Raw genomic sequence first — 14,996 nt, 5'->3', positions numbered from 1 at the left:
TAACTTACATTTTGAATGGAAAGGGACCAAATTTGACCAAAAAGTGGTTGGGAAATATTCTGATGTAGTAAGCATAGCACATGATGCTACTCCAAGATTTATGGTAAAGCCAAACACATTAACATTTGGGATGCCCATCGGAACAAGGTCTATGTTATATTTACAGAAATAAGGTGAAACTGTGCTCCTGCCGGTAATTATATAGTAGTTATTCCCTTCCAGCATCTAGGTTCCAGTTCAACCCAGATAGACAGGAGTTAAGACACTGCTCTTGAGAGAGAAACCTTATAAACTGCAGACAGGAGTCTATCTGCAGTTTATAAGGTTTCTCCCTCAAGAGCAGTACCTTAACACAGTTGCTGATGGACATGGGCCTAAAATATAACACTGTCCCTTATTTGGCTACAATTGGCAATCAAATTTGGACGAGGCGAAGGATCACCAGTGCAGGAATGAAAGAAGTGTCACACTGGTGCAGTAAGGGATGTTGTTTTGACATTGTGACCATAAGCACATTTCCAGATCAAGGTAGAGAGCAACAATCAATATTGGAACAGTCTTTGCAAAATTGACATGACACTGACTCCTGCGGAGGTCTGAATTCAGTGCACACGGATTCACGCATTTTTGTTTCAACATTTTTATACTCTGGTGTGTCCACGGAGCAGCTGTTGTGTATTTTCAAACGTGTTGAGTTTTACCCCACAAATTATTTTCACTCCTTTCTCAAAAAGAAACAATGGGGCTCAGTTCTTGGGACACTTTTGCACAGAAGAGAGGACAGAGTTGCTGATGTAGTCAAGTGCGTAACTGTTGTATTGTCAAAGTCATGGCCCCAAAACCTACAGCATCCGGCCAATCGATGAGCCACGTGCACCATTTAACAAGTTTGTCCTTCAACAACGAAGTCGATCAGGGGAGATGTTTCTCCCGAGTAACAAGCGTTACACAAAATAGCATATAACCCACCTCACGAGAAGATGTCAAAGTGTCTGTTCTCCAACGTTTAGAGAAAACACTCTTATATAGATTAGATTAGATTACTTACAGTGTGGAAACAGGCCCTTCGGCCCAACAAGTCCACACTGACCCGCCGAAGCGCAACCCACCCATACCTAACACTATGGGCAATTTAGCATGGCCAATTCACCTGACCCGCACATCTTTGGACTGTGGGAGGAAACCGGAGCACCCGGAGGAAACCCCACGCAGACACGGGGAGAACGTGCAAACTCCACACAGTCAGTCGCCTGAGTCGGGAATTGAACCCGGGTCTCAGGCGCTGTGAGTAAGCAGTGCTAACCACTGTGCCACCGTGCCGCTCTCTCCCAAAATCTATTGAAAACTGATAAAGTTGGGCAAAGTGCACATACCTTATTTTCCTCATCTTTCAAAAAAAACCCAAAATAGACTAAGCGCCTTCCCAAACTCTCATCAGCCATGCATGTGGATTATAAGTTTGCACAGTCAAATGCAATGCTGTGACAAGGGACATTATCTGTTAAAATAACCGAAGCGTGGCCATCTGACAAAAAGGTTCTCCGGAGCTCATTTAATGATTTCAGGTACCTGGCAGAAGGAATCAGGTTCAGAATTCCATTGAGCACATAATTAAAATCAGCGTGGTTCTGTGCAACAAGTGCAGCCAATGCTTCACAGCAAGCAGTCCGTACCACCACATTGTCACTGCAACACTTCTCCCATAACAGGTTCAACGCAGGGCTCTGGGGGAGAAAGTGATGATAAGAACTGTATCACAATAGTCAATTAAAATGCCTGGCTTATCACTTCAGCATACTAACTAATCATTTCCATCAAGTAGCCAAGGAAACAGAGACTGCCCTTCATGTTTAATTCAGCCTTCTCACTTCATTAACATTAACAACTCCCCGTAAAGTATAAGCATAAATATAAACTCAGTCAAGAGTGCAAAGAACGGTCAGAAACTGTTTGCATGCTCATATAATCTTCAAAAAGACCACATTCTTCAGGTATATAAAACAATGAAACAATTTTGCACAATATTTGTGAACTGGCTTCCACCAATCACTGATAAGGTATTAGAGGGAAATGGGGTATAGCCTGGAGAAGTCCCAGATTTAGAGCAGATATTTTCTAATCAATCTGTTCAGAGATGGCATTACACACCTCCGGATCAGGTGGGACTTGAACTCAGGCCTTCCTAGCCCAGAGGTAGGAACACTGCCTCTTCGTCAGAAGAGTCGAGCCTAGGATTTTGAGGATTTCAAGTTAAATGAGGTTGTAAGGAAGCCCCAGACTGCCCACTTCAACATCCTTGCCAGTTAGGTGGATGAGGCAACTCCGTCTCCTTATCTACCTTGTCCAGGAGAAAGTGAGGATTGCAGATGCTGGAGATCAGAGCTGAAAATGTGTTGCTGGAAATGCGCAGCAGGTCAGGCAGCATCCAAGGAGGGCTTATGCCCGAAACGTCAATTCTCCTGTTCCTTGGATGCTGCCTGACCTGCTGCGCATTTCCAGCAACACCTTTTAAGCTCTACCTTGTCCAGACCAATTCTAGGAAATCTCCTAACCATCTCTTCTCCAGGTAAGGCGGCCCCAACTTCTCCAAACTAGGTGACGTAAATTGTTCACCCTAGGAGCCATTCCTTCCTGCGCATTCTAACGCCTTTGTGTTTTACCTCATGTTGTGGAGATGCTGGTGTTGGACTGGGGTGGACAAAGTCAGAAATCACACAGTGATATCACCTGATGAAAGAACAGCGCTCCGAAAGCTTGTGATTTTAAATAAATCTGTTGGACTGTACCCTGGTGTCATGTGACTTCTGACTTGACCTCGTGTGACATCCAAATTGGACCTGGGATTCGATTTCAGGCTCAGCCAATGTTTTGTACAAGTTTAATGTAACCTCATTAGTTTCTCTTTGCCCCTTTTGATGAAGCTAAAAATCATATTTTTCATTTAAGAAATATTTGGACAGGTACTTGGATGGGATAGGTATGAAGGGATATGGACCAAATGCAGGAAGATAGAATTAGGCAAATTATAAAAACTGGACAGCATGCTCAAGTTGGGCCAAATGGCCTGTGTTGATGGTGCGGTAAACCACTCTGACTCAGTGCTTTATGGATCAAGTTCTCAAACTGTCCTCTACTTTCAATGGGGGTTTCCCTGCTCCTACACCCCCTTAAGAGTAGTAAGCTTTTTTTTTATTTCTATAGAAGTCTTTCAAATTGCCTTTTATTTTATCTGACAGTCTCTTTTCATACACTCTTGGCCTCCCTTATTTTCCCTCTGAACCTTCCATATTCAACTTGGTTTTCAAATGTATTATCCACTTCATGTCTCTCAGGAGAAAAAGTCTTCTCTTTTTGACTTTCATCACGACTTCTTTAGTCATTCAGTGAGCTCTGCATTTGTTTTCCCGATCTAACCCATTTGTGGGAACATACCCTGACAGTGCCTGAACAATCTCCTCTTTAAAGGTAACCCATTGTTCGGTTACCGTTCTTCATGCCAAGTTCTGACTCTAATTTATCTGGACCAGACACTTTCATACTTCAGTTACGTTGACTTCCCCCCAGTTAATTACAGTGTTCTACCTCTGGACTGGTCAGTGTCTTTTTCCAAGTAACCCTATAACTTATGACGCTCTCCCTTAAATGTACTCCTACTGACACTTGATCCACTTGGCCCATCTCATCTTCAGGATTCACATCCAACGATGCCTCCTTTTTCATTGGTCTGGAAACATACTACAGGAGAAACATTTCCTGGAAATACACTATGAAATTCTGTCCCTCTCTGTCCTTTGCCCCTCTACTTTCATGGTCTAAATTTCAATAGTTAAACTTCACCATTCTAAGTGCTCAATAATTCTTGCAACTCTCTGTTGCTTTTTTTGTCCACTTTTTTATCCACACAACATAATTTAGTTCAGGATTGTTGTACCGAGTTAGATAAATGAGTTACAATGACATGGGACAACAAACATCCAACAAATTACTTTCATATAGCATTTTAAAGGAAAGTAAAGTTTCTTCACCTGTGCAAAATCAGAAAAAAAAATGAATACTGAGCCAAAGGGTGAGTAAAAGCTTAGAGTTGGAAGTTAACAGAGTGGTGAAGGAAGTTTCTGAGTTTAAGGCCTGGGTGACATCTGAGATGGTCACAAATAGTGGGGTGTTAGGGTTCTGACATTTAGCAGCAGTTGAGAATTCTCAATGGGCTGTAAGGCTGGTGAAGGGTACAGTGATAGGGAAGTGAAACGCAGTAAATGGATTTAAAAATTCCACTTAAAAGTCTTATATTGGAGACAGTGGGATACTGGAAGTCAATGTAGATCAACAAAGGCAGGATTCGAAAGCTTAGCAAAGTTTAACAGGAGGAAGCAGGAGGTCACTCAAGTCCAGATGTCAATTCAGGCGTCTGCCAACTCAGGGCAGGTGGAATTTAGCACAGTCTAACAACACAGGAGAATGATATTTCAAAGTGTAGTCCCAAGAAAATTCTACTGTATCTAATTTCAAATAGCAACCCTGCTGCACTACATCAACTTCAATTTCCATGTACATTCATTTCTTTAACCCCACTAACATCTGTCAACATGAACAAAGCACATGTATTTCAACACATTTCACATTGCTACATATTTCAAAAGATAACTTACATGGATTTCTGAACTCTATCTGGCACCAAATATACTGAAGGCACATAGAGTTCATTAAAGAATGATTACTATTATACAAGCTAATTATCAGTGAGTGTGAAATCAACTTTGTAAACTTATAGCAGGGTTACGAGACCTAAAGGTATACAAAGACAATGTAATAGCAACCAGGCCTCAAAAGAGATGTTTTGTCATATGTAACTGAAAGAATTAAGAGTTTTCAAAAATATATCAGACACAACTGTGATTATTCCAAATTGCCCGGAGCCACCTTGACAGTGGTAATAAACACCAACCTGATCTGAAGCATGATTTATCAGAGACGATGACCCCTTTTCTTTCAATACAGCAGCAACCAGATGTCCCACAGCCTGGATAAAAACAAACATTCTCAATCTTTAGGTGAGCACCTCAGATTTATTCAAAATTAAATCATTTCCAAAATATAGCAGTATCCTACCTGTGACTGGATTGTTACATTTTGAAATTCTAATCTCCTCTTAAAATCTTCTGACATTGTTGGACGTCATTAAAGCACTTTCCAAATAAGGTCTATAAAACAGAATGAGAAACTGTTAATATTGCATTGCAAAGTGAACACTGTTGCCGGGCCTTGAAAATTAGTAAGCGGCTCTAACTGTATTAGCACATGTTCATGATAGCGATGACCTCACCATCAGCTCTCATTTTCGTTTTAAATTATCTGTTATTTGAGTGATATTCGTTTAAATAGCATTTACTCCCATTCAACAATTACTAGAATGCAAAGTAGGAAATAAGAACATAACACAAGCAGAGTAGGTCATGTGAAGCCACAGGCCTGTGCCACCATTCAATGAGATCATGACCAATGTGATCTGAGCCGGTTGTCAATTTTACTACTCGCTCCCAATAATCTTGCATTGTCCCACAGTTCAAAAATCTGTCCAAACAATAAAACCAAAGACCTGCACAACCAAAACAAAGATACAACTTCAGTTCTGAAGAGGAGTTACGGGGATCTGAAATGTTAATTTTGATTTGTCCCCACAGATGCTGTCAGACCTACTGGGTTTTTACAACAATTTCTGTTTTTGGTTCAAAATTTTGTCTATTTCAATTCTCCAAATATTTTTCAAAGGTTCAGCCTCCACAATCCTTTAAGTCAGAGGATTCTAAACATTCACAACCCTCATAGAATTACTGAATCCGTACAGTGTGGAAACAGGCCCTTCAGCCCAACAAGTCCACACCGTCCCTCTGAAGAGTTACCCACCCAGATCCATTTCCCTACTATCCTATATTTACCTTCAACCAATGCAACTAACCTACACATCCCTGAACACTATTGACAATTTAGCACAGCCAATTCACCTAACACACACATCTTTGGACTATGGGAGGAAACTCACACAAGACACAGGAAGAATGTGCAAACTCCATACAGACAGTCGCTCGAGGCTGGAATCGAACTCGGGTCCCTGGCACTGTGAGGCAGCAGTGCTAACCACTGAGCCACCATGCTGCCCCAAGAATCATACTACCAGACCATCGAACCATCACGATGGTCATGTTCCCTCTGGAAGAGGAAATGCCTCTGCCTCAAATGGGAGATCCATAATGGCACTTTTCAAGAAAAATGTTGGTCTCTGAGCACCAAGAGTGCAGATAGTCAGAGGATAGGTTGTAGACTTTCAGTATAATATATTGTAAAAGAGGCAAGATGGATATAGGGATAAAGAAATATAGGATGGGGATGCAGAGTTTTGGGCCTCACTTGCTGATCTATCAAGAATGCAGTAATTAAGATCAGGACCATAAGAAAACTGAAGCAAGCTTGAGATCTAAGAGCTATGGAGCTGGAGAAGGTTAAAAATTTGAGTGAGGGCAAGACCATGGAGCTACTTGTAAATAAAGTTGAGACATTTAAAATCATGACCTTGTTTAGCCAGGAGCCAACATAGTTCATTGAGGACAGGCGCAATGGATAAATGAGACCTGATGCAATTACACTTACTGGCAATTCAGATTTGAAGGCAGCCCATTTTACAGAAGATGGAAGGGTAGTCAGAGTTCGAAGAGAACATTCAAGCCTGGAATACTATGGGTTAAGCAACAGAATTGTAACAGTGGAGGATGCAGCTTTTCCAGTCCCTCAGGTCTGCACTTGGTCCCCAGTGAGCATCTCGCTCAGTGCTATTTTTCCTGTCTTCTCTACATAACTAAAGACATTGAGGGTTTGGTTCAGAAAAAGAAGTAAGCATATGTCAGGTACAGACAGGATAGATCGACTGAATCCTTAGAACAGTATAAAGGCAGTAGGAGTATACTTAAGAGGGAAATCAGGAGGGCAAAAAGGGGACATGAGATAGCTTTGGCAAATGGAATTAAGGAGAATCCAAAGGGTTTTGCCAAATACATTAAGGACTAGGGAGAGAGTAAAACCCCTCAAAGATTAGCAAGGCGGCCTTTGTATGGAGCTGCAGAAAATGGGGGAGATACGAAACGAGTATTTTGCATCAGTATTTACAGTGGAAAAGGAAATGGAAGATATCAGCATTCCTGATGAACGGCTTATGCACAAAATGTTGATTCACCTGCTCGTTGGATGTTGCCTGACCTGCTGTGTCTTTCCAGCACCACACTCTTGACTCCAATCTCCAGCAGCTGCAGTCCTCACTTTCTCCTATTGCATTCTAGACCCTAACAAGTGACAACGTTTTTCCTCAGAGCGTGTTTGCTTTTTTAACAAATTACTTTAAATCTGTGCCTTCTCATTCTCAATTTTTTCGTAAGTGGAAACATTTTCTTCTGACTTCTTCTGTCCAGCTCTTTCAGGATTTTGACTTGCGCGGTCAGATTTCCTCTCTCTTCTTCTGTCCAAGAAGAACGATCTCAGCTACTCATTCCTAGAACCAGTCCCATAAACGCTGCTGCATTCTCCCCAATACTTTCACATGTGCCCTAAGGTGCAGCCTCCAAAAGTGGACACACTGCACCAGCTCAGGCCAAATGACAAATTGAACATAACCCCTTGCCTTTTAATCTCTGCTCCTATTCATAAAGCCTAACATACTGAATACTTTGTTAACTGCTCCATCAACCTGTCCACTCACCTTTAATGATTTATTGCACGTACAACCAGGTCCGTCTGCACCAGCACTCCCTTTAAGCCCTTTTTTCGCATATTGTCTTTCTATATTCTCCCAACTACAACAGATCACCTTACACTTCTCAGCACTGAAGTTCACCAGCCACCTATTAGCCCTGTCCATCAACTTGTCGACATCTTTATGCAGTTCTACAATCAAAATGAGTCAAGTTGGACAACGTTAAAGAGGCATGCTTCATAATGACACTTCCCTCAAGTTAAAAGCTCATCTCTTAAAGACTAGCATAGAATAGACAAAACTAGAATAGAATACAGTAGAGGAGAGAACACAGAATAGAAATGTATTGTCACATGTACTTTTACATGAAAAATACAGTGAGAATTTTTATAAGTCACCACAAGTTGCAGTCTGGCTGTGTGCTCATTGACTTAAACTTCTATCAGTTATATATATATCCCTTCACTTTTAAAACATCATCCTTGATTGCAATATTTAATATACAAATAATAAAAGATTATTTATGTCTGATGAGGTTTACAGCAAATAACTACATTTTACAAAAGCAGAAAATAAACTTCCACATCGTATTCTGCCAAGTGAATCTACGAGACAATACAGGAACTATGTTTTTATTACACTTGATAATTGTAGTTCCCTCACTGGTCCATGCAAGAAGACACAAAATCATGACGATCTGAATTATCAACTACTTCTTTGTTATGGTCTCAAATGACTGGCCTACATTACAAATCCAATGCTCTACAATCAATGCAGTATAAATGAAAGTTTGTAGTCTGTACTCCATGCCTTGGCTCTCTCATCTTTGAATTAGCTTTGGTACCAAAGTATTCTTAACCCCAAGTTCCTAGGTCAGGAATTCAAGCATCACTTCAGGGAGCTGGGCACAAACAATGCTGACATTGTGAGGGAGTGCTGAACTGTTAAAAGGTGCTGCTTTGGTTCAGATGTCTGCTGTTCCAGACACACACAAAAGCACCATTCCAAGATAACCAGCTGACGTCTGACAATTTCCTGGTCAATATAGATCCTTGAACATCACTGAAACAGATTACATCACTGTTCTTTGTAGAATCTCAATAGGCAACTTACAATTTCTCAGCAATTACAACTCAAGAGCACCCTATTGGTGCCAGCGTTTTGGGAATTTGTGGTTGTTAATGTGTTAAGTAAACAGCAAAGCTCCCTCTTTTTTTTCTAACAACTTTATGACCAAAGGGTCTGTTTCTGTGCTGCATAACTCTATAACCCCTTGGAACAAACATTTACCATTCCTTCCTCTTTCAGCTTCTCCCATGTTATACTGGGTCACCACAATGCTAGGTGTTCATTCTTCATAAAAAAAACATCTTCTGTGGACTTGGCTAATGGTTTTACAGCCAAATTCCCTTCCAGCCCATGAACTGTCCTTATTTATCCAAGCTAGGAAGCAGCACTAACACTCGTTGGCTTCTTCAGTAGTCAACAAGTCCTGGAGTGGGACTTGAAGCCAGCTCCACCCAGATTAGAGGCAATAAAATAACCTACTTCAGCTCCTACACAGTGGGTACTTCAGTCTGAAAAATCCAGCTGACTTTAAAATGATACCAAATCTTTTGCCATGGATAAGGGAGTCGAAATATATTAGCTCTGTATGTATCATCCAAGATGTTCAAATCTTGGACCAAAGTAGTTTAAACAAGATTTAATCCCAATACACCATTGAAATTATGTAGAATTGTGGGTCACATAACCGTATCGATGTAGATTTTTTTAGATCTTTCTATTTCAAATCACCATGAGCATCAATTTACTATTTAAATATTCAGATATCTCCAACAAAGTAATACACCTTATTTTGCTGCATCATCTAAATCAAGAGAAATTAGACAATACCCATAAATGTGTATAGGTGCAATAATTAAAGAGTTCACATTCCTGTAAATTATGACTGTGAGTTGACATAATAAATAGTGTGCAAAGTTTTCACTGATATTTAATTTGTAACATACTTATGGCAATTAGTTGATTAGCCTCTCGTTTGCAGGAGATTACAGAAAACAGTGCTCTGCGTCCATCTACCCAACTTGTTTTGATCCCGTTAAATCAATCCAATTCCGCTGTGGATTATGATTAGCTCTCTACTTTTGAATTATGTTGTGACAGGACAGTGAGATGTGCCATATCATAGAATCCCTACCATCAATACAGCAACACTTTTAGAAAAGCAAACAAAGCAATGGTCACACAGTTGGGAGGGAATTGTCCTGGGAGCCCTCAACATTGACTTTGGATCATATGAAGCCTGATGGCATCAGTTCAGGTCGGAGCAAGGAAACTTCCTGCTGATTGCTACCTTCTACTGAGAATGTGTATCGGGTATAAGCAGGTATGGAAAGAGTTAAGTTCTGAGTTTTGTGAAACAAGAGGTTCAGCTGAGCATGACTCAGATCAGGTAAGAACTTACAGTTAACAGTAGAGTGCTGGAGGCAAGGGTATTGGTTAACAAGTTGGAAAACCATTCATTATGTACAGCCATTTAACAATATTGGAAACATTCAGTGTGTAAGGTGGGGTGAGAAGGATTCATTTATGTGATGCCAGTTAAGGTTAACAACCTTCATAACGTAACACCAGATGGTTTAATTTTTGCTATTGACACTTGCTGATTGTAACGGTCACCCAATATGTATGTTGCCTTATCTGGATGCTCCTCCCTGTAAAATGCCTACATAATTCATTTAAAAACTGCTCTTCCAGAGAAGACTGAGAACTCATGTCTCTGTGCACATGGGTGATTGTTCTCTCTCCCTCCAGGGCCAGGAATAAAGATGAGGGAGGTAAAACGACACTGTCTCTAAGTGATATAGCTCGATCGTGGCTATAAATTCTGTGTTAGGATTGAGCCCTCCACAATCACCTGATGAAGGATCATCGCTCCGAAAGCTAGTGTGCTTCCAATTAAACCTGTTGGACTATAACCTGGTGTTGTGTGATTTTTAACTCTGTCTCCAAGTGTTTTACTTCAACTGAGGGTGTGAAACGGGATGACACTACCACCTCTCAGTTCTCCTCCAATGAACATGTCTGAGGATGCTTTGAGGATGGAAAGTATTTCCAGACTTCACTGCCTCCTGAATGCACTGGTTCGTAATCTTATACACATACATCTCAGTATCGAAATCTCATCAGCGTCCAATCATTATTTGGTTCTTCTTAATGTTGCTCAAGATTCTACATACAGCACGATGCCTTAGTGATTAGCACTGCTGCCTCACAGCGCCAGGTTCGATTCCAGCCTCAGGCGACTGTCTGTGTGGTGTTTGTACATTCTTCCCATGTCTGCATGGGCTCCCTCAGGGTGCTCCAGTTTCCTCCCACAGTCCAAAGCTGTGCAGGTCAGGGTGAGTTGGGCTGTGCTAAATTGCCCATAGTGGTCAGTATTGTGCAGACATTGGTAAGGGGAAATGTAGAGTAATAGGGAAGGGGAATAGGTCTGAGTGAGACTCTCTTCGGAGGGCATTTAATGACTTGTTGGGCCATTTAGCCTGTTTCCACGCTGCAGGGATTCAATGACATGGCGCATCTCACAACTGTCCTGTAGATTCTTTCTTCCAACGTTAGCACAATTCTCTATCAGAGAACTCCCACTGATGTTTATTACTCCAAACTAAATGCATACTTCCAGCTTCTGTCACCAAGATTAGATTAGTTAGATTAGATTAGATTCCCTACAGTGTGGAAACAGGCCCTTCGGCCCAACAAGTCCACACCGACCCGCCGAAGCGCAACCCACCCATACCCCTACATATACCCTTTACCTAACACTACGGGCAATTTTAGCATGGCCAATTCACCTGACCCACACATCTTTGGACTGTGGGAGGAAACCGGAGCACCCGGAGGAAACCCACGCAGACACGGGGAGAACGTGCAAACTCCACAGTCAGTCGCCTGAGGCGGGAATTGAACCCAGGTCCCTGGCGCTGTGAGGCAGCAGTGCTAACCACTGTGCCACCGTGCTGCCCTAAATGTTTAAAGTTTCTCACTTTCTCCAGGTTTTCAGCCATAATCTTTATCATTTGACTCCAATCCTCTTCTTTCAGCTCAAAGTTACAACATACACATTGGTTCAGGAAGAAACGGGGGGAAGTTGGTTAAGTAAAGATATAAAAGATGCTGAGATGGGAGCGATATTTCTCTGGAACTGACTGACTATCAATAAGGTACAGTATTGGGAAACACATTGAAACGCTGATATTATTGTTAAGATTTTTCTAATAGTCACAGGTATAAAAAAACTGACTCTGTTTATGCAGTAAAAAAATGTTCCGTTGTTAAAGAACATCTGTTAGACCCCAGTTGGAATATTGTTTGCAGCTCTGGGCACCACATTACAGGAAAGATGCAAAAGCAGTCAACAAGAATGGTTCCTGGGTTGAAAAACTTCAGCTATGAGGATAGATTGAAGATATTGAGATTAACCTCCACTGGAAGAAGGCAGGCAAGAGGTGACTGGATAAAAGTTTTCAAAAATCATTAGTGGGCTGGAGACAATAGATTGGGAGACACTGTTCTCCCATCTAAAAAGGTACAAGAACAAGAGGGCATAGATTTCAAGTGATCTGCAAAAGAAGAAAGGACGTAGTCAAAGAACAAAGAAAATTACAGCACAGGAACAGGCCCTTCAGCCCTCCAAGCCTGCGCCAATCCAGATCCTTCTCCTAAACCTGTCACCTATTTTCTAAAGATAGGTATCCCTTTGTTCCCTGCCTTTTCATGTACATGTCTCGATCCATCTTAAATGACGTGATCATGCCCGCCTTTACCACCTCCACTGGCAATGCTTTCCAGGTACCTGCCACCCTCTGCATCAAGAACTTTCCACATATATCTCCACGAAACCTTTCCCCTTGAACTCATGACCCCTAATAATTGAGTCTCCCACTCTGGGAAAAACCCTCTTGCTATCCACCCTGTCTATACCTCTCATGATTTTGTAGGCCTCAATCAGGTCCCCACCTCAACCTCCGTCTTTCTAATGAAAATAATCCTAATCTACTCAACCTCTCTTCATAGCTAGCGCCCTCCATACCAGGCAACATCCTGGTGAATCTCCTCCGAGCCCTCTCCAAAGCATCCACATCCTTTTGGTAACGTGGGCAACCAGAACTGTACACAGTATTCCAAATAGTCAGGAAAATCCTTTCCACCAGCGAACAGTTAGGGTATGGAATGCATTGTCTGGAAAGGTGGTGGAGGCAGGTTCAACTGTGGCATTCAAGAGGGCAGAGGATGATTATTTGAATAAAAATAATGCGGGGAAAAGGTGAGTGATTGGTCCGAGTTAATGATGCTCACTGAACAAACCAATACAGGCGCGATGAGCCGAATGACTTCCTGCTGCAGCATAACACTCCGGGATTCCATGATCTGTGACTATGTGTGAAGATTTTTTAAGTGGCTCATCACCACCTTAATCCACTGCCAAATTTATAGAGTCTATCAAGCCCAGTTTCTTCTGGGATCTGACCTGCCCATCAGCTGGGATCAGACCAGTTTAGTAATCTGAGCCCCTGCAGGCAATACAATGGTCAAAATGTATCAGTAGCTTGTTCATCACTGGTATAGTGTCTGGTACAATAGGAACATATGAATAGGCCATTCAGTCCTTGAAGTCTGTCCCACCATTTAACATGATCATGGCTGATCAAATACTTCAAAACCTTTTACTCACATTGTCACATAGCTCTGGGCACCATTGAAAATCAAAAATGTAATCAACCTCTACTCTTCCAGGGTATAGAATTCCAACAATTCATTACTCTCTGAATGACAAAAAAATTCACCTCATTCCAAATGGCATCTCCTTTATTTATAAACTGTGCTCCCCAGTTCGAGATTCCAGAATCTTACCTGCATCTATCCTGTTTGTCCCTTTAAGTATTATTGAAATTTACTACAGCTTTCCTCCCACAGTCCAACAATTCGCAGGTTAGGTGAATTAGCCATGCTAAATTGCCTGTAGTGTGCAGGAATGTACAGACTGGGTGGATTAGCCACGGGAAATGCAGGGTTACATTGATGGGAGTGGAAGGGGGGAACTTGGTGGAATGACCTTCAGTGGGTCAGTAGGACTCAATGAGCTGAATGGCCTACTTCTACACTGTAGGGGTTCTATGAAAACCTCTCATTTGTCAAAATTCTGCAGAGTTCAGATCCAGTATGCCCAATCCTTCTGCACAGAATAGTCCCACCATTGGTAGGGTCAAGACTGGTGAAGCTTCATCACATTCCCTCTATTGCAATTATATATTTCCTGAGGTAAGGAAACCAAAACTCCACACATTACAGTCTACTCAAGCTGCTGTACAACTGTGGCAAGACACGATGACTCTGGTACTGAGAACCTATTGTGACAAAGGTAAACATCCATTAGACTTCCTAATGGTTTGCGTATCTGCAAATTAGCCTTCAATAGGACTTACATCGAGAGCATATTTGACATCGTTAAAAATCACACAACACCAGGTTATAATCCAACAGGTTTAATTGGAAGCACTAGCTTTCGGAGTGACGCTCCTTCATCAGGTGGTTGTGGAGGACACAATTGTAAGGCACAGAATTTATAGCAAAAGTTTACAGTGTGATGTAACTGAAATTATACATTGAAAAATACCTCGATTGAGTCTTTCATCTGCTCGAATATCATGATAGTTTCACTTCTTTCATGTATAAATCACAAAACTTTTTTTAAAAAGTTCATTCTCAGGTTAACTGTAACAATTGGTGTTAGCCAGATGCTATGTTGAAGGTGTTAGCCCCCTGAGAATGTAACCTTTAAAAAAAGGTTTTGTGATTTATACATGAAAAAAGTGAAACTATCATGGTATTGGAACAGATGAAAGACTCAACAAACAATCATGGTATTTTTCAATGTATAGTTTCAGTTACATCACACTGTAAACTTTTGCTATAAATTCTGTGCCTTACAATTGTGTGCTTCACAACCACCTGATGAAGGAGCAGCGCTCCGAAAGCTAGTGCTTCCAATAAACCTGTTGGACTATAACCTGGTGTTGTGTGATTTTTTAAACTTTGTACACTCCAGACCAACACCAGCATCTCCAAATCATGACATTTGACATCTACACTTTCCAACCTTTCACCATTTAAGAAATACTTGAGACATCTGTTCTTCCTACCAATGTGGATAACCTCACACTTTTCCACCTTATCCTCCACCTGCAAGCTTTTG

The 14,996-nt window shown here is 41.4% G+C and overlaps 1 protein-coding gene across 2 annotated transcripts in view; it reads right to left on the bottom strand.

Annotated features, from left to right (window-relative positions):
• The window catches only part of focad (focadhesin), a 192,733-nt gene that overhangs the window by 160,723 nt on the left and 17,014 nt on the right, over positions 1-14,996 (bottom strand). For both annotated transcript variants that reach the window (XM_060841002.1, XM_060841010.1), the window contains exons 2-4: positions 5,110-5,201; positions 4,946-5,020; positions 1,570-1,724 (exon numbers count right to left, since the gene is read on the bottom strand). In XM_060841002.1, coding sequence (XP_060696985.1) covers positions 1,570-1,724; positions 4,946-5,020; positions 5,110-5,166 — 287 coding nt within the window. In that variant the 5' untranslated portion in view covers positions 5,167-5,201. The remainder of the gene's footprint in view (positions 1-1,569; positions 1,725-4,945; positions 5,021-5,109; positions 5,202-14,996) is intronic.

Source organism: Hemiscyllium ocellatum, chromosome 2, assembly GCF_020745735.1.
Source record: "Hemiscyllium ocellatum isolate sHemOce1 chromosome 2, sHemOce1.pat.X.cur, whole genome shotgun sequence".
Classification (NCBI taxonomy): Eukaryota; Metazoa; Chordata; class Chondrichthyes; order Orectolobiformes; family Hemiscylliidae; genus Hemiscyllium; species Hemiscyllium ocellatum.
The sequence above is the reverse complement of the archived record's forward strand: the minus strand, read 5'-3'. Positions and strand labels throughout refer to the sequence as shown.